A 27,991-nucleotide genomic window follows, 5' to 3' on the forward strand; every position below is an offset into this window, starting at 1 on the left:
AACTGATAGGCAGTGAGATCAGTTTTGAAATTAAACTCTACCAAGGGTGACGGTGGCAGAAGGAAGACAAAACCCAGCAGCAAACATGTTCTGGGAAGTGCCTCCACGTTGAGTTCACTCTGGTCTCGGCACATGCTGAGAAGAGCTATTCATAGCATAAGTTGAGAAACTCCAGCTCGTTATTACGTGACAGTGTTTGTACCTACATGTGTCCAAGTCTCGCTTGACCTTAGCGTTACCCACGCAGCTCATTCAGTGTCTGCTGGTGTTTACATCTAAAGATCAGTATTTTTAGCATAGACCGTCAGATATGATTATGAGCCGTCAGGCCCTGTATATGGCAGCAACTCTTACCTTAAAAATATTTGGGGGGGGTTGTTTGGGGTTTTTTTTCCCAGAAAACAATGCTTGTATGCTTCTTCCTAGGTGAAAGAGCAGAGGTTTTGCCACAGTGAGCAATAGTAGTTCTTACATGATACCTCATGGGAAGATGCGTAAAGAAAATAGAATTGCATCTTCGATTGTTGTACATAATATTTTCAGGTCTCATCAAGGCTTACAAAAACGGTTATGCATCATAACACATGCTTGGTTTTCTGCAGACAGTAAGCACTTACTGCCACTGCAAACCTGGCAAAACTGTATCTAATCCTGCATCTCCATCCTACACTTAAGAACATGTCCAATACTTTCTTATTCTTCAGACGTGGGGCAGGATCCAGGCTTATTTCTTCTAAAAGGACAGAACTGCTGTGCCAGATGGTTGCACTGCTACTTTAAGTAGCTACATTTTTGCAGCATTCTGCATCCCCAACCACTTTTGTTTCATTTACTGCCTAGTAAACAATGTCTAAGAAACAGAATTTTCTCAGACTGCTGTCAAGTGACCCTTGGAAACACCCACACATTTTGGAAAGCGAACGTTGCCAGGAAACTTCCCAGGCTTGTGGCAGCAACCACTGCGTGCATTAGTCATCTTTCCCCACTGAACAGGTAGATTGCCAGCAGTGGTAGAGCAGCCTTTCCGTACCTCAGCTCCGATCTAGATGGAGAGCTTTTACAATCAGTTCCATTTTTGTGACCCTTGCCATTTCTTTCACAGCAGCCAACAAGGTAAGTAGTTTTCTGTCACGGCAGACGTATCTAGCAAGAACTAGATTTACACTCACTAGCCTATTTCCTGCTATCTGTTAAGTAACTGGCAGAGTCAAACATAGCTTAACATCTTCTCCCATCCCTTTGGGAAAGAAGAAATGTTCAGCCCTTCTTGACCTTCCAGCTACGTGCAAGCACTGGTGTGTACCAGCAAAAAACCAGACCCCTCCCAGAATGCAGCTGTCAGCTTTCAATAGGAATCGCTAGGTTCTGAGGTATGCAAAACTGCAAAATGTCTTTTTTTTTTTTTTTTAGCAAGAATTTTTACCTGCAAACAAAAAGGTAAATGTTTGCTTTGCTGCTCATGAATTCATAGCATGAGCCCACAAGGAAGTTTAATTTGTGTGAATTACTGTTTAAAAGTCAATCATAAGTGGCTTGGGTTACCAAGTGGCAAAGAATTGTTGCTTTGTAAAACAGTGCAAGGCTTTACAGGCTTTACATCATTCTCAATTTCCCAAGTTTCTCCGCTGCTCTCACATTAGACATTGCTCTCCAAGTCAGGAGAAAGGGGAGTTTCTAAGCATCATGACAGTAAAAATTTAGCTATTAAATTGCATCTCTGGAGAGATTGAGAGAAGTTCAGAATACCGCCTGAAATGAAGAGGGTAAAATTTCTCCTTAGTCTTTACAAACTTAAAGAAGAGGAAGGGGCATATTTGCTCCATATATCCTCCCAGATGAACCGTCAGAAGCTTTCTCTCTGTCACAACATTAGCTAAAATGAGTAAGTAAAAGCTCCTGACGAATACGACAGGCTTCTGAGTCCATTGATTCCATTTGCTCGTACTCTTCTTCTGGTTGTTCCATGTGTCCTGTGGCCGGTGAAGACCACACATCCAACCCGTGTTCCAGGGAGATGTTATGAAGCACACAGCAGGCCAGAATGATGTGGCTGGATTTCTCTGGAGAATACTGCAGGGTGCCTTTGGACCCATCCAGGCAGCGGAAACGTGACCGAATGGTTCTGAATGTCTGCTCGATGACATTGTGAGTGGCAGAATGTGCCATGTTGTAACGATACTCAGCTGGTGTCTCAGGGATATGCAGCGGGGTCATCAACCACGTTCGGAGAAAGAAGGAGCTGTCACCTATTAGCAGTGGAAAGGAGGAGGACAGGTTACACACCTAGAGTGAACCACAGATTTCAGCTCTTGACCCTTGATTTTCTGCTACTGCAGACACGGAATAACTTATATCTCTCACTAAAACAGGAGGCATGAGAAAGCGTGAAAGAGCAACAATAACACACATTTACAAATGTCACAAAAACCAAAATAAAGGCATTCAAATTTACGCAGGGAAATGCTGGAAGAACACAGAAGAGTTTGAAGATAATCCATTTGCTACATAACACAGCAAAAGACAGCTGGACTAAGACCCAACACAGAATTAAAAATTGCAAAATTCAGCCTAGAAAGGCATAGAATTCTGAAAACAGGTGCTCAACAGAATGAATTTAAGCTAATACGTAATAATCAGACTGCATAAAACACAGATTGGAAGCTACCGTTCTAGACTTCTAAGAGATGGTCCAAACTGAATCGCAAATCTCAAGGCATTTTCAGGGAAGCAATCAAAAGTAAATTTTGATTTACTTTATATTGCTTTTGCCCAGAGGCTCTAGACTCAATAAGGAGCCAACAGACTTTCCACAGAAAACAATGATGAAAAACTGACTTACCAAGCAGCCAGCCATTTTTATGTAGCTCTGTTTCAAACTGGCTTGTGAGGGCCGCCTGCTGTAACACCGTGCAGTCGGGCAGGCTGCCTGGCCAGTGTGTTTCTGCACTCAGGAGGACTCCTCTGGCATCACACACCATCAGGCAGTTCAGAGAGTGGAGACCCTTTCGGTTCACGTAGGACAGGTCCTCAGCATTTGGCGCTTTGATTGCCACGTGGGTGCAGTCCACCACCCCCAGCACTCCCGGCATGCCTGCCAGCCCATAAAAGTCATCCTTCAGGCTCTGGACGGTAGCTTCATCCTCAGGAAAGTGAATAAACTGGGAGGCTCTTTCCACCAGCGCCTCGGTTACATTGGCAACGCAGCGGCTCATGGAGGCTTGACTAATGCCAATAGCATCCCCCATGCGAGTCTGGAAGGAGCCGGAGGTGTAGAAACCCAAGGCAGCAAGTATCTGCGTCTCCGGACTGATGGCCCTGGACCGCTGTGTAGGGCGAGAAAGACTGGCTCCCAGCAGATCCACCAGGTAGTAAATGAACTGTCGGGGAAAGCCATACGTGGATACTAAATACTCATCAGTGACATCCTCCAGCTTGAAGCGATCCAAAGTCCTGTGTCCGCGGCCGTAGAGCAAGAGGTCGCAGTCCAGAACGGCGATAGGTACGGCCATGGCGAGGGGCCGGGGGCCCGTGGAGCCCCCGTTACACGGCTTGCCCCGCGCCTTCGCCTGCGCCAAGCCAAGGGAGGAGCCTCACTCAGCGCGGTTTGCACCGGGCAGCCTCCCCGCTCCCCGCACGTTCCCCAGCACGTCTCTTTCTATCTCTCTGTACCTGCTGCTCAGCCCGGCCAGGGCTCGCTGCGGCGCCGACAGCCCTGCGGCCCTGCCTGGCGGGAGCGGGCCTGCCGCTGCCGGGGCCTGCCCGGGCTGGGGAGCCGGCCCCGGGCCCCGCGGAGCCACGGCCCGCCGGCAGCCCGGTGCCCCCGGGCCCTGCCCCTCGCCGCCCCCCGGCGCGCTGCGGGGACAGCGGAGCCGCCCCGCCGGGCCCTTCCCGCCGGCAGGCAGCCCTCACCGCCCGCCGCCCGGCCCGGCCCCCGCCGCCCCAGCCCCGCGTTGGCGGCGGCAGATTCACCACAGCGAGGGGCTCCCGGCGGGAGCGGCGGCGGGCGCCTCCCGCTTATCCCGGCCACGGGCTCCCGCCCCGGTGCGGCGCGGCCAGCAGGCGTGGGGGGCGGCTCCGTGTGGAAAGTGCCGCCGCGGACACGCAGGCACCTCCCTCCGCCCGCCCGCCCGCAGCGGATAAAAACAAACAGCGGCCGCGATGGCGGCGCCGAGCAGGCCGCGACTCTGAGGCGGCGGCAGCCCCAACCTCCGCCGCCGGCCCCGCGCCCCCACCGGCGCTGACCCCCGCCGGGCCCCGGGGCTGAGGAGGAAGCGGAGGAGGGCGGCCAGCCGGACCCCTAGCTCCCCCGCCGCTCGGAGTCGCCGGTAGCGGGGCCGCAGGCCCCCCGTGCCCGGGCGAGGCGCTGAGGAGACGCCGGGGCCGAGCGGGGGCGCGGGGCGGCGGGACCCTCGGGCAGCCGGGCCTCCGCGGGATGAGCCGCCGCGCCGCCAGCACTGCCGCCCCCGCCAAGGTACTGGGGGCCGGGGGGGGGTCCCGGGGCCGGGGGGGGGCCGCGCGCGCAGGCGGTGGGAGCCCGGGAGCGGCGGGCGGCCCTTGGCGGGGGAGGGGATCGGGTGTTCAGCCGCGGCTGCGTGTCTCCGCGTGGCTTGGCTTGGCCGCTGGCTGTGTGCGGGCCTGCCGCAGCCGTGCGGGCGTCTAGCGGCCGCCCGTGCCCCCCCGCCGCTGGGGGATGCGGCCCGCTCAGGTGGTGTCTTTTAAAATTAAAGTGCTTCAGAGCCCCTTAGAAATGGTAGACCTTCATACCCTACCGCCTGTTGTATAGTTTTCCCGTAATGTGTCAGTTTGCTGTCTTAGGAAAGATCAGGGGTTCGCAAATCATCACATCGTGCTTTCCGGCTGGAGCTGTGGCTCTTAGGGCATCGCCAGCGTCATTCCCACCTGTTCAGTGGGAGCTGAGACCTTCCATGGCTGTGAACAGGTGCAGAAGGGATGCTTTGGCCTAAGCCTACAAACCGCCTACCTAAAACTCTCAAGAGTGGTGTGACTAGGCGTGTTGTAAGGAGGAGAACGGTGGTAAATTACAGCCTCAGCTGAAAATTAGTTGACTGCGCAAATGAAGTTTAGAGCATTTCTGAATTATTGCAGGAGTGGCCTGACCTGGTGGATCCCTCCTTCTTGTGGCAAGAAATAACTCGTTCAGGTGAGCCAGGCTGTATTTAGATGTACAGAAGGATCATAGAGGATCACCTTATTTTTCTGAACATGTATTCACACAAAAGTTGAGACCTGGTGATTATGTTGGTGGTTGTAGTACAGGGTACGTAGAAGCAGATTCTGGTTTAGTCTTAGTATACTTCGGCCTGACAAACAAAGTAAGAGGATGGACCTTTGAACTGACACCATTTTTAGACCATGGGGAAGTACAGGATGTTACTGCCGGTCAACTGGAATTACTTAATTTTGCTTTTAAGCCAGTGGAGCTGGCAGTGCTGGCTTCAGTAAAGTATTTCCTAAGCTGGGAAGTCACTGGTTATGAAGTAAATCTATTTCCTGATCAGCTGGAAAAATTACCTCTTTATCAGTCAAAATATAACCATATAGTGAACTAAAGAGTTCTTGATTTCATGAGAATAGTTATGTGAAACAGCTTTTCTGCTGGAATCTACTCTAGTCTTCTCCTTGAAAAAAAAATATTCATAAACTTTGAAGAATGAGAGCGGCACACCTTAAAATTTAGAACTGTTCCCTCCCTCTCCCCAGTTTTCTGACTAACCTACTAAGAAGGCAAAATGGAGATTAATTTTAAGTAATTGTAGGATACTGGAGTTTGACTTGTAAGGCCCAGCCTTAAAACAGAGCACTGTCTTTATGGAGAACTTTTTATGGTTGCTTGTTAATGTGCTCAAAATACCTGCTTGCCGTGAAGCTTCTTGCTCGTTGAAGGGGATGTTGTTTTAGGAAAGCTTTTCTTGGCAGTTGAGCCTATTTATCAAAGGCACTCTATTAAAAGCTTCAAGAACTTCCATGTGCTTCTTGTTTACCTGCATGATTCAATGAGTATTTTCTGGAGCTTCACATCGGACATCCTCAGAGACTGGATTTGCATCCTGTATTAACAAAGAAGTTCTGGAAGAGTAGGGACAAGGAGCCAGGTCTGGGGTCACAGTCAGATAACCAGGAATGTACAGCTGGGATGAGAGCTGCCTACGGCTCTTTCCTTACAGCCGCAGCCCTTCTGGTTTTTAGTTTTACTTTGGGATAGGAAGCACGAATAATTATCTTGCATTGCTAAATACGTGTTTGAAAGGAAAGCACGGTGACTTCAAGTTGCAGTTGCCGTGGCTCAGAGTGAAATCGCAGAGAGAAGTGATGGAAGCAGCCTGTATATACTTTCCCCAGCAGCAACAATAATGCCTGGTACGTGTCAGGTGCTTCTGCTCCTTTCCCATTTACATACGTGAGTGTCAAACAGACGCGCATGCTAAACTCCCGCATATGAAACGCGTACTGTAATGCAAGGGTTTGCAGGTGTTACAGTGTGCGCGGGTTCGGGCTGAGCGTGGCATGCTGGTAGCTGTAGTTTCTCTGGGCTGTACCGAGGCATGAAGGGGAGGGCTCTTGGCAGTTCATTGCATCATGCAAACGGTGCCATCAGCCTGTGCTGATGTGTCCTCCTCCTTGGAGAAGGAGAGTATAAATACCAGTAGAGTATATAAGGCACAATATTTAGATGTTAAACTGTTGGATAAGCCTGCTGTTCTTCTCTGCCTCCTGAGCCTGTGAGAAAGAATAAGGCTTTAGTCGGAAGGAGTCACACGTGGCAGTTCTCCTTTGAACATCTGTCTCTGACCTTTTTGTTTGGAGGAAAGTGGAGACAGGCATGTAAATAAAGGCAAAAGTATGAAAATGGATGTTGCAGGAAGAGGGAGACAAAGCAAAAAGCTGTGTGGCCAAGGTGCTTGTGTTTACATGAACAGCCTACATGTAAGGCTAAAGCAGTGAGTTATCAGTTTACTTAAGCGATTATGTGGTTGAGGGGGAATCAGTCATCTGTGGGTTTCTAACCTAGACCAAAGGTTATTTCCTTCTAGTTGTTACTCGGTGTAAAATTAGACAGTGTCTTCCTTGAGCTAAGCATGTGCCCAGATACTGGCACTTAACAAGGAGCCGTGCTGGTGCTGCACACTACGGGACCTGAGAAGCTGAATTTGGTGGAACTGAGTTTAAAGAATTTCCTTCCTGTTCAGACCAGCTGGTGGCAGCTAACCTGAGGGTACTGAGGCATTTTTGTAAATAAAACATTTGCTGTAATTCTGGGCCCATCTTGACTCTTAGCAAGAATGTCTTGACTCTTAGCAAGAATGATTCTAAAGGTGAACACTGTTCTAAGCCTTAGCAGATCTCAGGTAATCACCAGAGGCCCTCCTGCAAAAAAGAGATGGTGGTCATCAAATAACAGCCCTTAGACACATCAGGGAGCTGAATTCCAAGGTCCCAGTTTCCCCCTGAAATTACATACTTGCCTCATACTTTCTGCTCTGCTTTAGGCTCTGGTGAGTCAACAGTTGCTGGCATTTAGAGCTTGAGAGGTAAGAGTATGAATCTCCAAATGTTTAATGTTACAGATAGTTCGAGATCTTGCAGGGAGAATCCCAATTGTGCTGCAGCAGGGCAGAGTGATGAAACACTCGTGCTTTGAACTCTGAACCTAAGATGTGGCTCTGGTGGCTGTTTCTCTCCTCTTTAGAATTGTTTGGGTATATAATCATTAGAACTAATGCCTGTACTGCACAGAGAACCACGTTGATGATCTGCTTCGTTTCCTTTCCTAACAGACTGGTGAGCCTCCATTCGTTCACAAATGCCTTGCAGTAGTCGATACCAGAATACTTTTCCAGCCCTATAAGGCAAATGTAGGTGCTTCATTTGACAGCTGTCCTATACCATCAGGTTATATATACTTCCTTGCATCTTTCTCCAGGGATTGCATAGAAATAGCCTTTCACTCCTTTTCACATTAAAAGCTAATTTGCTTTCTTGTACTATTTAAATGTCAGCATTCTCTTCGCTGAGAAAAAGTTCAATTTTTTTAATGCAGTATTTTATCGCCCGTATCAGTCAGGCTTTGTTGTAGATCTTGGGTCCCCTCAACCTTTACAGTGCTTTACTTGGTTTAAGTCAAAAGAATAACAACGGGTCATTCTTGCCTATTTTTTTTGTACTGGGAAGCATCTGTACTAAAAGTTTTGGGGTTTTTTTGAGTGGCACATCAGTTAAGTATCTAGTGCTTTAAGTGCTGACTTCCTTTTACAGCCCTCCCCCCCAGTAGAAAAAGATCTGTAATCTCTGTCTAGTGAAGGTAAAGGCAAGGAAAGAAAGTATAATGGTTTTCATGAGGCGGTTAAAACAGCCAAAGGATAATTTGATAGTGCATCTAATGTTGAATCACTTGTGTTGTTAGTTCTCAAATTAAATTACAATTTGTAATGAGAACAGTACAGCGCTAGGAGATGCAGTATGAATGTAGTCTAGGAACTTGCAACCGTATTAGATGTCCAGCTTGCTTTTTATCGAGTCATTTAGAAAGCAACACTCTCTACAAAATGCTCTATAAATTGCAGTGCTGTTATCTAGCAGCCCTTCTTGGATGATGCTTCTAAAGCATTACATAAAGTAGGCATAAACTGCTATTAAGTGAGATAGTTTAAATAGAATTTCTGGATGTGCATGTAGTCATGAAAGATGATATTTTTCTGTGTGAACAGGGCTATTAGCCCCTTCATCCTGCTAAGCTTTAATTTGTATAAACAGCATACCTTGCTGCAAGTTCAGTCTTTGCTTAGAAGTGAGCACTGGGTAGAGTAACCTTGTGCGTGGCAGCTACTCATGCTCACTGACCTTAGATGCTCAACATTTCTGTGATGAGCAGCGCGTTCCGTAAATATGTGATGTTTGACAAGCTGCTTCGGGCTGATTAGCTGTCTCAAAACAAAAACAGCAACAGGAATTAAGAGTGAATTAATACTTGGAAGGCTTATGAGCAAGAAGTACAATTAATGCTACTAATTAAGGCATTCCTCCCCAAGGTCTCTGTATGATTATTCACTTAGACGTGAAGAAACCGAGAGACTGAAAACCTGTGATTTATCTTAGGCCATGTGACACGATGGTGGCAGAAATCTAATTAGTGCTTTGCCCTGCCTTGTTTCGGGCACTGTGCAAGTTCATTGTATTGCTGGAAACAATTGTATTTTGGAAAACAAGGCGGTGTGAATGTGGGAACTAAGTATTTGTTGTCAGAGCTCTCGAGAGAAGTGAACAAAGGATTTGGGTCTAATCCCTTGGCAAAAATGTCTTTTCATTTGGTTGTAGGTAAATTTGTAGCTGTACGGGTTTACTCCAAGTACTGTTTGTTGGAAGTAAAGAAGCAGCGTAGCCCATTCTAACAATGCTTGGTTATATAGATTTCCATATCTGCTGAAATACCACTGGAGTACTGGTTTTAGAGTTTCAGACTGAAGAAAACTGTTCGGCTTGGTTTTGACCAGTGCTGATAACTGAAGATAGGTAATTTCTGAAGCAGAGGCCGCCATGTCTGATGGATAACTTGGTATAGATTCCAGTCACCGTGCTGTTGGGGTGTTTTGGATTTTTTTGGTTCTGTTCTTTTTAATTAAGCTAGCAAAATTGCAGAACTTATACCCAGTTTTATTTGTGAGCCCCTTTTGTTGTCTCTTTTCTAGTATCTCTTGCACTGACCAGATAAACTATTAATGCGCGTTTATACCTCACACCCACACCCCAAAGTTCTTGGCATGTTAGGATTTTGACAGGCAGAGGGCTTTGGTGCTTATCATTTCTCTTGTTGTAGCCTCTAATGGCAAAATCTTTTGAAATCTTGAAATCCAAACAGAAACCTGAAGGAAGACTTCATTGCCGCGCCTGTGCTATATTTCAGATTGCCATATGCAATGGACACTGATCTCAGTTCCCAGGACAGGAAGGACCTGGACAAGTTCATCAAATTTTTTGCTTTAAAGGTAACTTTTTCTTTTCCTTATGGGCAAACGCCTCTCCTGTTTAAGAAAAGCTGTTCTTGCTGTGGCTAGAGAACAAGGTTGGGGTTTGGGGTTTTTTTGTTCTTTTGTTTTTGCTAAAGACCAAAGCAAGAAAAGCTGCTGTCAAAATTAGGAGATTCCTGAGAATAACTAGAAGCATCTTTTCCCCTTTTTTCTGCCTTCAAATCCTCTTCCTTTCCCCAGAGTGTCTGGCTGTAGAATCAGTTACAGAGACTTAATACCTTGCCATCTTTGGGGTTCTTTGCACACATCTAACCATCCAGCTGTTAGGTAGTGCCTTCTGTTGGACTCCACTCTTTCTTTTCAGCCTATCTAAATTTCTGTATTACATCCAAAAGCAGCGGTACCAGAATGTTCTTTTGAGTTATGTTTGTAAGTAATTACAAAATTTGGTCTGACTTGGTACGTAGATGTAAGTAGATAGTCTGACAACGGCTGTGTTATAAAGGTACAGATTCACTTTCATTTAGGTGTCCAGGTTCAGGGTGTAGTTGTAAAATTTTGTTTCAGTATTACTGAAGACTATGCAACTTGTGATCACAAAATTGACTTTGTTTCTTCATGTTATTACAGAGAAAGGTCGACTTAAAATGGTTTTCTGTCTGGAATAAATTTACCTGTTATAGTAATAATTTAATTGTTTAGACATTAAGATTAGCATAGCAAACTCTACTTCTCTACGTCCTGGTCAGCCCTTTCATTTTTTTCTACTTGGAATTTGTCCAGCTCAGGTTCTGAACTGAAGGCTCTGCTAAGCTCAGAACATGAGTGTCTTTACCTTTCTGTTCCAGACGGTACAAGTAATTGTCCAGGCCCGACTTGGAGAGAAAATCTGTACCCGATCATCATCCTCCCCAACAGGCTCTGACTGGGTAAAGTCATGTTTTTCAAAGCAACTCCATAACTGTTGGGGTTTTTGTGTGTGTGTTCCTGCGCACATGTTTTGAGAGCACAATGCAGTTGTTATAGTCATGCAGACTGTAATAACTATTCATAGAATAACTGCTGCATTCAATTATGTTCATGGGCAGTGTGGGGTTTTTTGTTGTTGTTCACATGCAAGATGTCAGTCTGGGCTTTTTGGGACTGATTAGAGAAGAGATAAATGATACCTCTCGGCAACTCCTGCCAGCTAAGGCACATTTCCAAGATTTGCAGGGGGTGGGGCTATGAGTTCTTTTCTGTCAGAGGTTTGCAACTCTGCCGTTCAGGACTTTGTAGTAATGGGCTTTATTGAAACTGAAGAGACTCAGGATACTCTGTGGGTGAAGATAGGGACTCAAGTGGGGGAAAAGGAACATGATTTTTATGGCAGGAACAAGAAAAACGTTTGAATTAGCAGCCAAGGAAATGTCTGCAAATGTGAAAAGCCTGAGCCCATGTGGGAATTTTGTTTCATAAATATTTCAGTGGACACTGACCTAGTATGTTATATACGGGTCTATGAGTCTGTCTGCAGTATACCATTAGGCAGTTTTTAAAAGAAATAAAAAAACCTGAATCTTCTCTTTCATTCTGCAGTTCAATTTAGCAATCAAAGATATACCAGAAGTTACTCATGAAGCAAAGAAAGCCCTGGCAGGACAACTACCCGCTGTTGGACGGTCTATGTGCGTGGAGATTTCTCTCAAAACCTCAGAGGTGAGAACTGAGTCAAAATGATGCCGATTTTTTTTTTTTTTTTTTTTTTTTTTACTTGAATCTTAACTCACCTACCAGAGCTCCTGCCCTTTAGTTCAAGGCAACATGAAAATATCTTCATTTATATATTGATGAATATATATTTATTCATCTATAAAAAATGAGAATATATGTGTTGTTTAACAGAAGCAATACACTGTAAATATGTGAGGCCAAACGCACAAATGCTAGAGCAGCACAATTTAGCTTCTTAGACCATGAAGAGCTTAGCCATTCTGAGGAAGGTGTTCCCTCAGGTCATCTAACTGTGCAGTGAGACTTCCACTGCACCTTTTTCTGTTGTTGCATTACAAGAAAGTGGGGACCAGGAGAAACATCTTAATTGAGAGGTGTGTCTGTTGCTGGTCATTAATGAGATGTGGAAAGTTTTGTGTTCTGAAATGAGCCTTTGTTTGTTGTTCTTTTTCTGATCCAGGGGGACTCCATGGAGCTGGAAATTTGGTGTCTAGAAATGAATGAAAAGTAAGCGCACCCTTCACACTTTCTTAGTGTGTGTTCATTGTAGCTGGTGAAATGGGGAAATGTGCTCAATCCATGATGATGGATGAGCCCATATTGGCTGTGTGTCCTGGGACACTTCAGAGGGAAGTCATCTCTTGGTCCAGTGCAGCAGTCAAACTGGTCAATGTTGATGTTGAGAAAATAAACCAGTAATTCTATTCCTTCTTCGTTCTTCCATTGCAACTAGTATGCCTCTTCAGATACAAGACTTCACATACTCAGGAACAACAGATGTTTTTAATACAAGTTGTTTCTGTCTAGTAGAAGGCTGGATGGCATTTTTCAGCCTATACTTTTACATCAGGTGACTAGATTGAAATAGGACTCTCAGCTGATTGGTCAATAACAGGTAGCCACCCTGTGGCTTTATTTTATCATTTTGGCAGTAAAACTGACATTAAACAATTGGCCCAGCCTCATTTTTATTTAACAAAAAAATAAATAAAAAAAGAAAGGCAACAAACAAAACCAAACGACTTAGTTGGGAGCAAAAGACTTAATTTTTTTCCTTTTGTGTTCTGTAGGTGTGACAAAGAAATCAAAGTTTCATACACCGTATACAACAGGCTGTCTCTGCTGCTGAAGTCTTTGCTTGCTATAACCAGGGTAACTCCAGCCTACAGACTCTCAAGGAAACAAGGCCATGAATATGTAATATTGTACAGGTAAACAGAATATGAAATTCCCCATTTGAAATACAAACAGCAGAGACTCTAGACTTGCACAGTGCAGCTGCAAACGTGGTAAAAAGGGATGAGTGATAATATACTTAAACTATTTGGATTTAACTACTACTCGCGAGTGGCAGAAGAGAATTTTGGGCTGTGTGTAACCTCATAGCCTCCATCTGAGCCACTGAAAGAAAGACTTAAGCACAGGCTGTGAAGTATTGTTTTTTTCCAACTGTGTTGAGAAGAGCACAAAAATTCTACATGCAAGCACTGGTTAAATTGCTTATTCACATCCAGTTCTTCAGTGTCTGGCCCGTATTTGAGACATGCCTGTCCATGTTGCCCATAAATGTACTGCATGCTTTTGCAGCATAGTTTCAGACTCTCTCCTGCTATTCCATTTTAAAGATGCGTCCTCAGCTCCATTTCATGAAGTTCTTGCAGTTTACTCATCCGCCTACTGAGGTCAACTCTGTTTAGCCTGTGAGATCTGACTGGCTTGTGGTTCGTGGTTATCACCTTCCAGCCTTTGTTTTTAGCTTTGAGAAAAGTCTTTGACATGTTTGCATAGCTAATGTAGGTGATTCTAAATCTAAGTTTGCACAGCTGAGAACTTAAAAAGAAACTTAAAAAGAAATCCCAGCCATTTATTTTTGCCTCCATTGCTGGTTTGGCATATACTTAAGAGCAGGTCTCTTTACAGCACAGTTAATCTTCTGTGTTGTGTGATGAGTGGCAGCTTTTAGACTCAGACTTGTCCATGATGTTTTATGTCACTTCGCATTTTTGCTCTGAACCATAGACTTGCCTCAGAGGCTTAAAAAACTTAAAAGAGAAATTTCTGATTGGACTACTGTTTTCTCTTCCTTTTTCTTTTTACTTGACATGTCTTCCTCTGAAGTAGCTGGAAGTTTTTTTTGACGTGGGCATTCTAGCCACTTTTTTCCTAAAAAGGAAAAGTGGTTCCAGCCTTTCAACTCTTAATGCTATACATATCTTTATTGCTTATTTAATTTCATGTCTCAAATGGACCTAATACCTTTTCTTTTTCCTTTTCCTGCAGGATATATTTTGGTGAAGTGCAACTGAGTGGCTTGGGAGAAGGTATAAATAGGCAACACACACATACTAGAGCAGAACTGTTTTCCACACTGGCTAGCTATTTATTTCTATTCCTAAGTACCACAAGGAAAATTTAAGTTTGAGGTTTAGGTATGCTTTTCATCTGGATCTACCAGTGAAGGGTTGTGTCATAAGGTGACCAGTATAATGGTGGTACTTTGACAAAATAGGGTGATTGACAAAATTGGGTGATCGCTGTTGTGACTTGAGTGTTGCGGAACTGAAATGAGTATATGGAAGCATGCTGATAAGGGGCAGGACTGGTAAAGGAGATGATGATCTACTCGGGAACAAGCAGCACTTTTCAGAGTATTGTTTTAGACCAAGATAGGAAGCGACATCACAAGTTTTATATATGAAGCCCCCCAGCAGGCAACCTAATGCTGCCATTTTGTTACAGGTTCTCTGTGTCTTTAGAGTTCAGATTGCAGGGGATAATGGAAACACTATAGAAATAAGATAGAGTAGCCTCAGAATAGAAAAGTATGGAACATAAATAATCGGTGAAACAGATAATCATTCCTTAACCTTATAGGTTTCCAGACAGTCCGTGTTGGGACAGTGGGTACCCCAGTGGGCACCATCACTTTGTCTTGTGCCTACAGAATCAACCTCGCTTTCATGTCAACCAGGTGAGAAAACGCGATCGTGCTAGAAACTGCTTTACAATAATGTACTGTTAAACCCCTCATATTATGAGCCCCTCAGCCTTTCCCTTCTGCTTATCCTTTCCTGCTGAGATTCTCCTTTATGGAGAATACTCTCTCTCATGCTTAAGTCTTGCAGCCAGAGAAGTATTTGGGTAGCCCTGAGCCAGACTCTAGAACTCCAGATTGTTGATGTATGCTTGGAATGGCAGGGCCAAATTGTAAAGATGCTGTGGTCCCACCAGCAGGCACAAGGGTTTTCTGTCAGGGCACCAGGAATTGGGTTGAGAGTAGAGAGAAAAAGCCAATAACACCATTGCTTGTTGCCTTGCAGGCAGTTTGAGAGGACCCCTCCTATCATGGGGATTATCATTGATCACTTTGTGGACCGTCCCTATCCCAGCTCTTCACCCATGCACCCCTGCAATTACAGGTGAGGAAATACAGAGCTGAAGTCACGGGCCGTGGGGAAGGCATCAGTTATGCCCAAATACAGAGCCTTTTCCACTGTGTGCTGACTGCATGGGAAGGGAGCCTGGAGGATTAGAGTCAGTCATAGTGACGTGGCTGAGCCTAGGAGGAAGGGTGACATTTTTCTCCTCACATCTAGAAGACTGAGTGCAGCAAGCCCCAGTATTTTCCCCAGTTCCTTACAGAAGCACTTGGACACAAAGGATGTTTAACCTTGGCTGCCTTTGGGAATTTAAAAGTGTAACAGTTAATCCTGCTGTAGAACTGTGTGTACAGAAGCATGAGTCTCCAGATAGTTCCACTGGGGAAAGATCAGAGTTTAATTTCTCTTTGTAGGTGAGACATTTGTCTTCTCTAAAATGCACGTGAGTGAGGGCACTCAGACCGGGACCGGTGGCAGTGTTTGACAGTTGTTCTGTAAACACCAAAGCCAGTAGCATTAGCTGGTGTAACAAAACCTTTAGTTGAAAAAAAAAAAAAGAAGGAAGTGTTTCTATGTGAGGGTAGCAGAGGAGCACCTGCGGAAAGTTCAAGTTTTCACACCTTGTTTTCCTCGGTTCTGCCAAGTAGATGAGAGCTGGCATTATAATTCTCCTTTCACCTCCACCCAAATACTCTCAACCTCCCTGCAGTGTTTGTCCCAGTGTGTTTTACTATTTGTTTAAGGAATACTTCAGTTAGAAAGCTTTTCTTTTCTTGCTGCTTTAGAGCTGGTGAGGACAATGGTGCAGTATACCCCTCCGTAGAAGATTCCCAAGAAGTGTGTACCACGTCTTTTTCCACCTCTCCTCCATCTCAGGTAGGAGAAACCAGGCTCTTTTTACTCCTAGATAGAAGAGTCACTGTTAGGGTAGTGTGCGTACTCCTACATCACCTACTGTGCAAACAGGCGGCCTCCCGCTGCTAATGAAAATTTAATGTGTGCGTTATCTATATTGTTATACTCTGAGTAAAACCTAGTTAGATGCTAATTTCAACAAAATGCTAGGGGACTAGAAATACTGAATTACTGGGAGAGACTGAAAGAACCTGCTTCTGCAGCTGGGCTGAGATGTGCTTGAAGAGGATAGCAGTGTGCTTATACATTCACATACCGATACTGCAGGAAGAGGAATTCAAGAGATCAATGGCAGGCAGTGTAAGTAGAGGTAACAGACACATTGAGAAAGAAACACTGAAATATCAGGAAGGAGCTTATAACACAGTCATATTCTCTGCATTGCAGAATGGGAAAGCAGGAAAATGACAAAAGCAGTATTTGCTGCTAAAGCTAGTTGGGGCAGCAGAAATAAGTATTAGCAAACAAACTGAGTCGCAGTATTGAACTAAAGACTTAATACTCTGTACTTCCACCTACCCGTGCAAATTTAAGTTTCAATTTTAAAATAAATGGATAACAGTTTCCTTCTGAATCTAAAAAAGTAGAAACTCCAATTCCTTCTCCTTTTGCTGCCCTTAGATATCTGACTCTACAGTTCTGTATTTTGAAGACTTGGCCAGATCTGCAGTTGTCCTATAGCTTTAAATATTCAGGAATGTCCTGCCTTGTTGTCCAGCCAAGCAGATGGCTCTACTGATCCTTAAAGACAATCTAAAGATTCTGAAACTCTTTTGCTGTTGATATGAAACGTAGACTAAAGCATAATTGGAATGCTGTTCCAAACGGCAGGAATTCTCTATGGGTCTTTTCACTGCTCCAGAGGAATTAGTATGACTGCTTTGGCTGAATGTATTCTACTGTATGAATAAGCTAGAAATGAGCTTTTCCTAGGAAGCATTTTTCTGCCAAGTGGATTTTGGGTGCCAGGGTATCAGGCAATGTTGAATTTATCGGCCAGCACTCACAGTTGGTCTGGTGGAGTAAGGCTTTTCTTATTCTGCGATACACAGCTCAGGAGATGAGTTTGTGGCTGGACTGTGCTCTGCCTCTTCACAAAATGGGTTAAATGCAAAAGGTTTCATAAGGCAATTTCCACTGGCTTGCTCGTGCCAGTGTTACTTAACGGTAATAGTGTATGTAAATACATTGAAGTTGACATTTCCCCAGGGGACACGAAACTTTGCTGTCACTGAGGGGAAAAGCTTTATGAAACCAGATGAACCTTAAGGATTCACGTTAAGTATGAGCCCACATTCTTGCTTTTCCTGTGGCTCGTAGTCGCCATATGCTGTGCACTTATTTAGAAAGCAACTGCCAGTCCTTGTTACCACAGTTAAAATTCTAAGGCTGTCTTGGCAGAATACTCTCTAAAGTAAATTAGAAGGGGGGGGGAAAAAAAAGGTTAATTTTTCTCCAGCTTTCTATATATAACTTAGTATGTAGGAAGATACTGGGAACTGTGGGGTTCTGTAGGCAAGTTTTCCAAATCTCTTCCTGCTTTCCCAGTAGAAACAAGGCCTAACCTGCATGATACAAGGGAGTATGTGTTACCTTCTCCCTGTGAGCTTGCATAGTATGTCTCTGTGTGTTGTGGAGTAGCCCAAAATGCAGGAGAAAGTCTGGCCGTGGGTAATCCCCAGAAGTGAAGCTTTCCTACAACTGAAAACCGTCGGTAGGAAAATGACGGGGAGAAGGTATGGGACTGAACCAGGTCTGGATTGCCCTTGTTGCTTTAATACCCTCTGTGAGACAGTGTTTACTTCTGGAGCGTCACTCCTGTTGACACGGCTCTCTTCACATCAACGTGTTTGAATTGCACCTTAGTCTGGGTCCCCTTCGTTGTAGGATCTGCACAGATCTGCCAAGATACAATCCCTCAGAATGCTGGAAGATTAGGAGGATGGATGGAGAATATTGAAAGATATGTAATTTGTACATACTGGAAAAAAAAAATACTCTTGGCTTTCTCTGGCATCTGCTCAGCCCTCTCATTGCTAATTAGCTGGTGCTGATTCTAATTAGCTGTGGAACAGAGTCTCTGGCAGTTACTTTCTGTCAGTGTTCACTGGAGTCTAAAATATTACCTTGTGTTGAGCGGTTCACTGAGATTGGAAAAGTCAGTTCTTTACAAAATGAACCTGCTTCTGGCAATACTGAGGCTTCTGCTCTATGTGTAGGTGTGGCTGCTGCAGCCAAAACCTCTTCAGTAGCATTCAGTTCATCCAACTCTTCATAGTTCTTCTCTGAAGTCCTTCTCTCTCTCTTTCTCTCTCACTCTCTCTCTTTCTCTTTTCCCTGTTTCCTCTGTGTGTCTGTGTCTGTGCACAGTCTGTTTTTACTGTCACAAAGGCACATTTTCAGACCCCTCCTCCTGTGGTGACGGACACCTTGAAGGTCCCAGTGATGGGACTGGCCTTTTCACATCAAGTGAGTTGTCAATAGAATATGTTATATGTGGCCAGATATAGTCCTGGCGTGACTGAACAAATACAGGAAAGTACAAATCTGACAATGTGGAACATGTGTTGTGCATGGGAAAGGCTGGTGAACCCAAAACGGGCCAGGCACGTTATTAAGACTGGCTGCTTAAGTGCCTTTGTAGATGAAGGCCTCCCCAAGGCAGGACACGCACCCCTGGATAACCGACGGCTGTTGCAAGGAGCATTAGTGGAAGGCGCGAGTAGGAAGGCACAGCGCTGAGTGTTTCAACAGCCTGTGTTGTCCCTAGAACCTGCAGTGTCATTAGTGCTCCATTCAGCCTAACTAGCCTCACACGAATAAAGGTGCTGTTGATCATTCAGACCCCTGTAAATGGTGTCAGCGTTGGTGCTGCTTGGAGCATCACACACGGAGCTCTGAAAGAATTGTTCCTCTTGAGGTCAAGCAAGCTAAAACAGGAATGTTGTATTTAATCTGACCAGCTAGATTTCTGCCTGGGGTATGTAAGGAACTTCTCCTGGGTTTCACTGCTTCCAGCACTTCATTCCTAAAGCAATCTCACCGGGGTTAGCTTCCCAATTCTCTTTACCCAGCATGTTTATGGGACTCTGTATACAGTCCTTGGCCAGAGCTGTTTGAACAGGCCTCTGAGATCAGCTATTTAATGTGGAATGGGTTCGAACAGTTGATAACACAGTTGCTTGGGGGGGAAAAATATTAAATATTGGCTCTTCAGTAACTGATGAAGGCGTTTGTGCTTTTTCCAGTATGTGAAACAGGCCTGTAGAGCAGAGCTTCCCTGCAAGTGGATGTCAGTCCACAGCCTTCTTGCACAGCCTTCTCCTGTGCATGTAGCAAACCAGTCCTGTTTGCTCATCAAGGCCCGGACTTAGTCCCCTGCAACAAGAACCTTTTAGAGTAATAACCTTCATTGTTGATTCCGATGGAAACCTAGTGTCCTTCTGCCAGCCTGAAACGCTGTGCTGTGCCTCTGACTTTTCTTGTTCCTCCTTCAGTGACTGATGATTACTCAGGCTGTGGGGCATTCCCCTTCCTCTCTCCTCTCCCTTTGCCCTTCTTGTTTTTTCTCTTCTTTCTTAGCTTTCCAGCTCTCGTCTTTCCTATCAGCCTGCTGCCCTGGGAGTTGGATCAGCTGACATGGGGTATCCCGTACTCTTTGCTGGTGGCTTGAATGCTGCACACCCTCACCAGGTACTTGTAGAGGGTAGAACAAGCGTGGCCGGTATTGCAACCGTGTGTGTCACTCTACATCTGAGCGAGGCCTTGAAACTAGTACATGCATGGGTATCCCATCCGTCAGGAATGAAAAGAATGTGAGGTAAATACAGGGAAAGCACAGCTTGCACAGGAGCTGGGAATTGGTTCCTCAGCATCGCTGACTTTACTGGGGTAGGGGTTGTATGGAAAAACTGTGGCAGGAGAGCAGGCGCCAGACCTGTTGGCCTGCACCAGCATGTTGCCGGTCCAGGCTGGGGCTGTCTTGCAGAGCTGCTGCCCCCGTAGCTGGCCACGCACAGCGCCGTAGCCTAGGCGTAGGACAGATACACTGACAGCCCACGTCAGCCTGTTTGCAGCCATTCATCAGACAAATAAGGGGAGCTGACAGAAGTCTTTTTCTGCCTGTGATGCTGCTGCTACGCCAGTTTTGCTGACACAGTGATGGCAGAATAGAGTGTTTCAGTGGGAAGGGACCTACAACAATCATCTAGTCCAACTGCCTGACCAAAAGTAAAAGCACAGTGTTAAGGGCATTGTACAAATGCCTCTGAAACACTGACAGGCTTGGGGCATCAACCGCCCCTCTGGGAAGCCTGTTGCAGTGTCTGACACGCTCTTGGTAAAGAAACATTTCCTAATGTCCAGTCTAAACCTCCCCTGGCACAGCTTTGATCCATGCCCATGTGCCCTGTCACTGGGTACCAGGGAGGAGAGGTTGGCACCTCCCTCTGCGCTTCCCCTGCTCAGGAAGCTGTAGAAAGAAATAAGGTTGTAGCAAGAGGATATGATTTTATTATACTTTTTTTTTTTTTTACCCCTTCCTCTCCTTGCAGCAGAGGACCTGTGGCCAGAGAGCTCTGCAGGATAAGTCAGGCCTGAAATGGAGAGTGGTAGAAGAGGAAGGGAGTAAGGAGGGTTGTGTTGTGATCACCTCCTACTTGACACCTCTGTCAGCCTTGTGGAGGCTAGAGCCCAGACATATGCCCAAACCCCCACAACTTAGGCCCAATTTGACAGAATGCGTTGCACGGCGGTGTTGGCCTGCTTTTGAGTTCTAACTTGACTGTTCTCTCCATCCCAGCTCATTGGTCCAGGCAAAGAGGGGGGAGTTCCCCCAACTCCTAGCCAGCCAGCACATGGCACTCAAGCTGACCAAGAGAGGATGTGCACCCCACTGGATGGAGTCCACTACTCAGCAGCTACTCCTTCTAGTAGGTAGGTTGGTTTTAGATGATCCAGCACTTGTGCTAGCCCATGTATAATCCTGTTAAGAGAAAACTTTTTGTTTTCCCATTTTTATCTATTGCTTGTAGCTTAACTACTGTCTTTCCGTCCTCCAAAACTAGTAGCTTTCTCCAATTGGCTTTTTCAGCCTTTCTCCAAGCAATGATCTTGCCCATCTACTTACACCTGCTCACCCCAGTAACATCCTTGCAACTTCTGTTATGTCAACTTTATTGTCAATTTTATCTTTCTTAATATTTCTACTGTTTTTCCTGAGTGTAAAACACCACGGTGAACTAAGCTCACAAGTGAGTCTTAAATTCTCCAGACACGTAACCTGAATTGTTAGCAAAACCAGTTCTAATTACCACAAATCTGTTCACTGCTTCATTAAGAAATTTTAGGCGCAAAGTTACTTAAAATGAAACAACGCAATCTCAAACTGTCCTGAATCTTAAATCTCCCTCTCAGCTAATGAATTTTTTTGTTGTTCACCATATTTATTTCTTGTGAAGTCTCTTTTGGGGTCACACAGTTCTGAGTCAAATACCTTAAGCAGAGATTTTGCTATGAGGAAACCAAAAATCATAGCAGCACTAGCACTTCCCTGGATGTGCTCTTTTAGTCCTCTTGCCAGAAAATTCAACTGCATTTGTTTGTTTGTTTTAAAGTTCTGAATAGCTGTGGGAGGAAAAAAAGCCAGGTCATAGAAATAACTAGTAGCCATACAGTGAATGAATCATAGTGGCAGCAGCTGTTGCAATGTATTAGGCTGCTGCCTTTGTAACAGAGCGACAGATACAATTCTGGTTCTTGCCCTTACCTCCTGACAGATCTGTGACTACTGGCTTACTGAAAAAGTCAGTGATGAACAGGAATCGCTGTGAACATGCGTATTCTGAAGTTAAAAGTCCCATCTCCAAAAAGAAAAGCCTATTTCTGTTGGTGGCAGCTTTTTGTTCAACTAAATAGCTTTCATCCAACTTTAAACAAAAACCTGATTCCAGAAGCGTCCCACTTCCCTTTAGTGCTCATGACTGAGGAGGAACGTGTAGTACACGGACAGAGATTTCTGTTGTCCTTCTTCCAGTACCGGGAGTAAGCCCAGAAAAACAAAGGAGTCCTGTAAAGCTTGCGATTTGTCTATATTGTTTGTGCCGTGAGTCACTAATTAGTCGATTTTCCTCCCCCAGTGAGGACACAGAAACAGTATCGAACAGCAGCGAAGGGAAGTGTGGCTCCCCACATGACCTTTTGGAGACCATCTTTATCCGGAAGGTGGGAGCTTTTGTCAACAAACCCATTAACCAGGTAACTAGCAACAGATCTTATGAGAGGGCACCATCTCCCGTCTGTGCCTACGCAGAGGAGCAAAAAGCACCCCAGTGCCAGGGCAACCCCAGAGACTGAGAGTGTGTGTTCCTGCCTGCTGCATTTCCCTGTGAGGTCTTGTCATAGGCTTGTTTTCCTAAAATCCTTTTTGGGATGTGGCAGCCATTGAATTTGCCCCACTTCGCCAACACCCTATTTGGGTACGGAAGACTTGAGGCTCCACGTGAATCTCCCAGTGATCTGCCGCTACCACAGGTTCATAAACTGGTAGCAAGCTCCCTTTCCTCAAAGGGACGTGCAGTAGAGCAGCCCATCACCAGTAAGCCAGCATTTAACCTGAGCTAGGGCAGCTTGGTCTGGCCAGTTCCTAGGGCTGCTCTTGTAGGCCTTTGGGATGGGTGAAGGAGAATTGTTTGAATCTGCAGCAGTTCGTTAATCCTTGCCTGTATTACACAAGATGTATATAAGCAATCCTGCCTCAGGGTATGTATCGGCGTTAGGCCAGCTGAGTACAATCTCTCTATTCTGTGCCTTTTAAATAAGGTTGTCAGCCTCCTGCGTAACTGCTGACATGATCTTGGGCAATTTTTAGCAGGCCTGACAAAGACTTTCAGTATCCTTTTCTGTGCTGGGTAAGCGGAGCATCTTAGTGAAATTCTGTTTGCTGAATCTCCTCAGGTGACCATGGCCAACTTAGACATTCCTTTTGCCATGTTTGCTCCCAAGAACGTTGAGCTGGAAGATAACGACCCCATGGTAAGCCTCTTCCAGAGGTATAATACGTGCCTTCTCAGCATCCCTTTTACATCCATGCTATTCCCTACCTTGAATACACTTTGTTTTTTGAGCAAAGGACTAGTTACTCAGATTTGTTTGGTTTCAAGAAGTTTCCCATGTTGAGTCTTGGGCTCTCTAGACATACAGATAACAGTATGTGTCTGCTGCCCCTGCCGTAGTATCTCTATCATCCAACCTCCTAACTGCCCCCGCCCCCCCCCCCCCCCCCCCCCCCGTCAAAATGCACAGACAGATGTGATCATAAGAGCGGTACTCACCATCTCTGATTTCTTGGCCAGGTCAATCCTCCTGAATCCCCAGAAACTGAATCTCCTCTACAAGGCAGCTTACACTCGGAGGGTTCCAGTGGCAGCAGCACAGGGAACACCCATGATGACTTTGTAATGATTGACTTTGTAAGTGCCCTCATCAGTGTTCTCACATCACACCTGCATCTTAAATGGGCTTCAGGTGCCGGTACAATGGCAAATGGTGTAAGAGCAGTTTTCAACGGGGGTGGAAAAGACCCATGATGCACTGTCCCAAGCTAGAGCTTGATAGCCCCAAAACTGCAAAGACACTGATATGCAGAACCAACAGCTAGAAATTAAATACTCTTTCAGTTCCCTACCAACACCTGGGCTTGGTGTCCTCCCTCTAGTGCCTGAAGGAGCCAGATTCCAAGGAAATGCTCTCTTCTAGGTGCTCAGGCAAGAGCAGATCTTGGCTGTTATTTAACCTGCATTATTGCGGTAACAGTTGTAACGCCATGATGTTTACTGATTGCAGGTAATGACTTTACCTGAGATTGTGGCAAAAGGGGAAGCAGTGTCTCAGAATGGGAATTGACAGCAGTATCTTTGATTCTAGAAACCAGCATTTTCGAAAGATGACATTCTTCCAATGGACCTGGGGACATTTTACCGTGAGTTTCAGAACCCCCCTCAGCTCAGCAGCCTTTCCATTGACATTGGAGCACAGTCCATGGCAGAGGATTTGGTATGGAACCCTGAAATTTGTTTGTGGGAATCATATATACTTACAATGCTCTCCCTGTTTCTAGTTTGAAAAAAGTAGTATATTTATAGAATCATAGCATAGTTTGGGTTGGAAGGGACCTTTAAAGCCCATCTAGTCCAACCCCCCTGCGATAACAGGGACATCTTCAACTGGATGAGGTTGCTCAGAGCCCCGTCCAACCTGATCTTGAATGTTTCCATGCATGGGGCATCTACCACCTCTCTGGGCAACCTCTGCCAGTATCTCACCACCTTCATTGTTTAAAAAAAAAAAAAAAAAATCTACCCTCTTTTAGTTCACATTGCCCCTTGTCCTATCGCCGCATGCTGCAGACAAATGCCAGTTTGTTTGTGGTGCGCCAAAGCCCCTGAAACTGGTGTGTTTATCTTCAAGCTGAAAGCTGCTGCCACATGCTTGTTGCGGCTGTTAGTGAAACCCCCAAAACTAACCCTGCCTCTGGCGTGTCAAACAGTGGCAAACTAGGCCTGATCTCGCAGCCTGAGCAGAGACAACGTCCTGGTGTGGCTGGTCAAAGTCCCGTCTGGGTGCGTGCTCACTGGGCTCACGGGCATTGTAACACAGCATGGGGAAAAATGAAAGGTGAAGGCCAAGAGCTGCGAGTGACTTGATGAAGGCAGTGGCACGGGCAGGTGGCTGTGCTGCAGCTGGTGGTGGGAACTGCCCGAGGCGAGGCCCCCGCGCGCCTGCTGTGCCTGCAGAGCAAACACGCCCTGGGCAGAGTGCCCTTCTCAGGGCCACTTGCTGGATGCTGCCGGAGGACTCCTGGGTTTCTGCCGGTGGGAAGGGGAGCCCAGGGCGGTGGAGAGGGGTTGCGTGACTCCCAGACAAAATTTTTACCTTAGAGTGTGCATTAAAAGCTTCCTTTTATCTGCTGTGAATGAACCCTGATCCGCACCCTTCTTCACCCTTCTAGGACTCGTTGCCAGAGAAGCTGGCAGTCCATGAGAAAAATGTCAAAGAGTTTGATGCCTTTGTAGAAACCTTGCAGTGAAGCTGCTCCCCAGGTTTGCTGCAGTAGTTCTTCCACCTCAAGGTGTCCTGGAGAATGATGTCAACAACTCTCCCTATTGCCTCTGCCCTGCCTTTTGTCTCACCTTGACTAGCTCCTTCCACCAAGATTGCTCTCTTCAACAGCAGGTAGAGCTTGTCTGCTGACCTTCCTTGACTACACCACCGCATAGTTCTGGACCGCTTTTCCTGCTCACAGCCAGTTCTGCATCTTAAGACTTCGGTAGGGACACGGGAAGTCAGACTCCGATGTATGAAACTTATTTTCTCCTCAGTCTCTGTTCTGTGTGGAGGGGCTTTGTGAAGAGTTCCCATATTCTTCCTCCAGAGGCCCTGTGGTGTAGTTTCCCTAGGTATAGCTTCTTGCTAACAGACGTTTTCCTACAGTCTCCGACCCTGTTAGAGCATAGAAAGCTTTGGCTCATTGCCAGGGTCTGTGAGTTCAGCAGATTCAACAGTTTTTAAGTCCAGGAGATCCCTTCTGCAGAACGGGGCATTCCATCCTGACTTCAGCGTGAGTGCCTGGAGCCCGGGGAGAGGCGTCAGCTTTGGGACCTGCGTCACACAGCTCCCTTGGTTCTCCTGCTTCCGAGGAGCTGGGTCTCTGCACGGGCGTTTGGGGAGGCCACTGTTACCTGGCTGATCAGCAGGAATGACACCGCAGGAGCGCTTCCCGCACTTCCTGCCCGAGCGTGCCGACACTCGGCCATGCCGCGTTGACCAGTGCTGACTGTTGGCACGCCTGCACGTAGCAGCTGTGACGATGCTGAATTCATAGCCTCTGCCTCTGAAATGTACCTGTAAATACTAGGAATCCCGTTTCTTTAGGGTTATGTAACTAGGAGTCTTAGTCTAAGATTCTTTCCTCTAACCCTTGCGAACCCTCCTGCTTTATGGTTAATAGATGATCTTAAGAATCAAGAAATATTTATTGCTTTTAAAGAAACCTATATTTAAAAGATGTTCCATTTTCATGTAGTAGTGCGGGTCATTCTGCCCTGGATCACGGCAGACAGCAGGTGTGCCATGGAACCCTGGCCAGTGAGACTGGTCTCTCTTTGCAAGAGAATATCCAAGATATTTATTTTCTAAGACAGACTGGATTATTCTAATACAGTACTCTGGTTTAGGGGCCGAGTGTCCGTTACACCCAGTCAGGGCCCTCTGACAGAATGAAATGCACACAGCAGTGGAGGGGAGTGGCAGGGACTTGGTAAAAAGCTGTATTCTGATAGGCATGGGTGAATGCGCGGTGTTCTTCAGCCGTTCAGAAGGCAGCTTCTTTTAAAGAAGCACATTTTTGGGGAGCTTACGGTACTTTTTAATCAGCTGGCTTTTGATTAGCTGACACTTTATTTTTGTAATGATCTGGCTGTCAACAGCGTGACTGGCTGGCAGTGCTCTGTGGTTGATGTGGCTGTTGCGTGTCTTTTGCCTGATGTAAGGATGGGAGGAGAAACAGTGACACTAAGCAGAAACTTATCTAAGGCAGGTGGTCTTGTGGTTCTCTCTCCTCCTCCTCCCATGTGTAACTAGAGTGGGCAACTGCAAGACCCCTTACTGTCCTAAAAGACCTTTTCTTTCTTCCTCCAGAAGTGGGGTTGTGTTGCCTCAGCACTGAGGAACCATCTCCATTTCCTTAGAGTGGCTGAGTGAGCAGCCTTCTAGTCAATGCGATGTGGCAGCTTCTTCAACTTCGCTGCATTCTTAATTGAACGAGGCTGCTAGCAGCGGCCGGGGACCCCACCTCCTCTAGAATGCTAGTTCTGTGCCACTGCTAGAGCAAGGAACCCACTGCAGAACAGAGCTCCTTGTAAGGGCAGAGCAACACAATGCTTGGAACTTAACCACATATTTTGTCAAGCGATGTGTTTGGTGGGAGGCCACGTGAGCTCTGAAACTCTGGGTGAGAGCCTTCGTGGAGGAGAACTACCCCCCAGAACCCCTTCAGCTTACTCAACCAATTCACCTTGTCAGCAGCCTCACACGGAAATTGCACAGGCCTTGCAAAATCAAGGCACAAACATGGAAGAAAGCTTCCAAGGTAAGCAACTCACAAGAGGGTTTCAGTTACGTGGGCTTTCACAAACACTCGAGCCACCTTGTTTTGCAGGTGGAAGGAGTTGCAGAAGGGGGCAGGAACACAAGGAATGGATGGATCAGCTGGCTCCCGCCAGCCCTGCTCAGGCCGTTGGGCTCTGCTCCCTGGTAGGCAGTAGCTCACAGGTGGCTGGTTGCTGTCACCTTCTCCTCATGTCCAAGCTCTGCGCGGGGCAGCGATACCATCTGGGCTGCAAAGCACACGGTGCTGCTGCTGTCCCCTTCTCACGCTGGCGGGTGGCGCATGGCAGGAGCACCCCGTCCTGCTGGTCCTGTCCGGGAGGGCCCCGAGCCAAATCCGGGTGCTCGTTTGTTGGTGCAGTTCCTAACATGGTTACAGCTCCCCCATCTCATAAGGCATGATGTCAGCGTGGCACGCTTTTTTTCTACTTCAAAAGGCTGGAAATCTGCCTGTATAAGCCGCTAGCGCTGAGCTGGACGGCCAGAGCAATCGAGAGATTTTTCTAGGGCTGCATTATGTGCCTCTTGCCTGGACATTCCTCAGTTTCAATACACAGGCACCAGATCTGGGCTCAGGGTTCCCTGACCGCTGCACAAATGCTCTGCTTCAGGAAAGCTCTAGCTGCTGCTGTGCCTGCCACCGATCGCGTTAGGAAGGCTGTTTATTGTAGCAGCTGTCTGCTCACTCCTGTAGTACGGACAGCACGTGTGTAGCTGCTGCTTGACACACACCTTGGGTGAAGGGGAAGGCTCTTCCATTGTATTGTTCCAGAAACAGTCTCCACTGTAGTTCAAGTATTCAAGAACTTTCCAATAAAACTTTTACGTAAGCAACGC

General features: G+C 46.2%; 2 protein-coding genes across 13 annotated transcripts; one reads left to right on the forward strand and one right to left on the reverse strand.

The window, feature by feature from the left end:
• Positions 1 to 1,444: 1,444 nt before the first annotated feature.
• Positions 1,445 to 3,902, reverse strand: HARBI1 (harbinger transposase derived 1). Its single transcript, XM_005236362.4, has 2 exons — positions 2,840 to 3,902; positions 1,445 to 2,246 (listed from the first exon to the last, which is right to left on the reverse strand). The coding sequence occupies exons 1-2, from the start codon at positions 3,507 to 3,509 to the stop codon at positions 1,870 to 1,872; spliced, it is 1,047 nt and encodes a 348-aa protein (XP_005236419.3). The 5' UTR covers positions 3,510 to 3,902; the 3' UTR covers positions 1,445 to 1,869.
• A 238-nt stretch (positions 3,903 to 4,140) lies between these two features.
• Positions 4,141 to 27,988, forward strand: ATG13 (autophagy related 13). 12 transcript variants are annotated; one of them, XM_055806662.1, is made up of 19 exons: positions 4,144 to 4,471; positions 5,107 to 5,161; positions 9,875 to 10,001; positions 10,832 to 10,912; positions 11,562 to 11,681; positions 12,157 to 12,203; positions 12,767 to 12,907; positions 13,977 to 14,017; positions 14,571 to 14,667; positions 15,017 to 15,115; positions 15,862 to 15,952; positions 18,362 to 18,460; positions 19,574 to 19,684; positions 20,793 to 20,926; positions 22,129 to 22,246; positions 22,946 to 23,023; positions 23,344 to 23,460; positions 23,915 to 24,043; positions 24,999 to 27,988. In XM_055806662.1, exons 3-19 carry the CDS (start codon positions 9,933 to 9,935, stop codon positions 25,074 to 25,076), a joined length of 1,650 nt encoding a protein of 549 aa, XP_055662637.1. In that variant the 5' UTR covers positions 4,144 to 4,471; positions 5,107 to 5,161; positions 9,875 to 9,932; the 3' UTR covers positions 25,077 to 27,988. The 12 variants fall into 12 exon arrangements, with proteins under 12 accessions (XP_055662665.1, XP_055662659.1, XP_055662637.1 ...); XM_055806673.1 differs by having other exon boundaries at positions 9,920 to 10,001; XM_055806684.1 differs by lacking the exon at positions 5,107 to 5,161 and having other exon boundaries at positions 4,142 to 4,471; positions 22,129 to 22,213.
• The last annotated feature ends 3 nt before the right edge of the window (positions 27,989 to 27,991 follow it).

The sequence above is a fragment of the Falco peregrinus genome, chromosome 1, assembly GCF_023634155.1.
Source record: "Falco peregrinus isolate bFalPer1 chromosome 1, bFalPer1.pri, whole genome shotgun sequence".
In the NCBI taxonomy this organism is placed as follows: Eukaryota; Metazoa; Chordata; class Aves; order Falconiformes; family Falconidae; genus Falco; species Falco peregrinus.

Bases quoted from the DNA above. Each gene is read 5' to 3' on its own strand.
- ATG13 (XM_055806662.1), top strand. From the start codon at position 9,933: ATGGACACTGATCTCAGTTCCCAGGACAGGAAGGACCTGGACAAGTTC. The intron at 14,668-15,016 runs GTGAGAAAACGC...GTTGCCTTGCAG, and splicing joins CTCGCTTTCATGTCAACCAG to GCAGTTTGAGAGGACCCCTC. The intron at 22,247-22,945 runs GTAACTAGCAAC...GAATCTCCTCAG, and splicing joins TCAACAAACCCATTAACCAG to GTGACCATGGCCAACTTAGA.
- HARBI1 (XM_005236362.4), bottom strand. From the start codon at position 3,509: ATGGCCGTACCTATCGCCGTTCTGGACTGCGACCTCTTGCTCTACGGC. The intron at 2,247-2,839 runs GTAAGTCAGTTT...CACTGCTAATAG, and splicing joins TAAAAATGGCTGGCTGCTTG to GTGACAGCTCCTTCTTTCTC.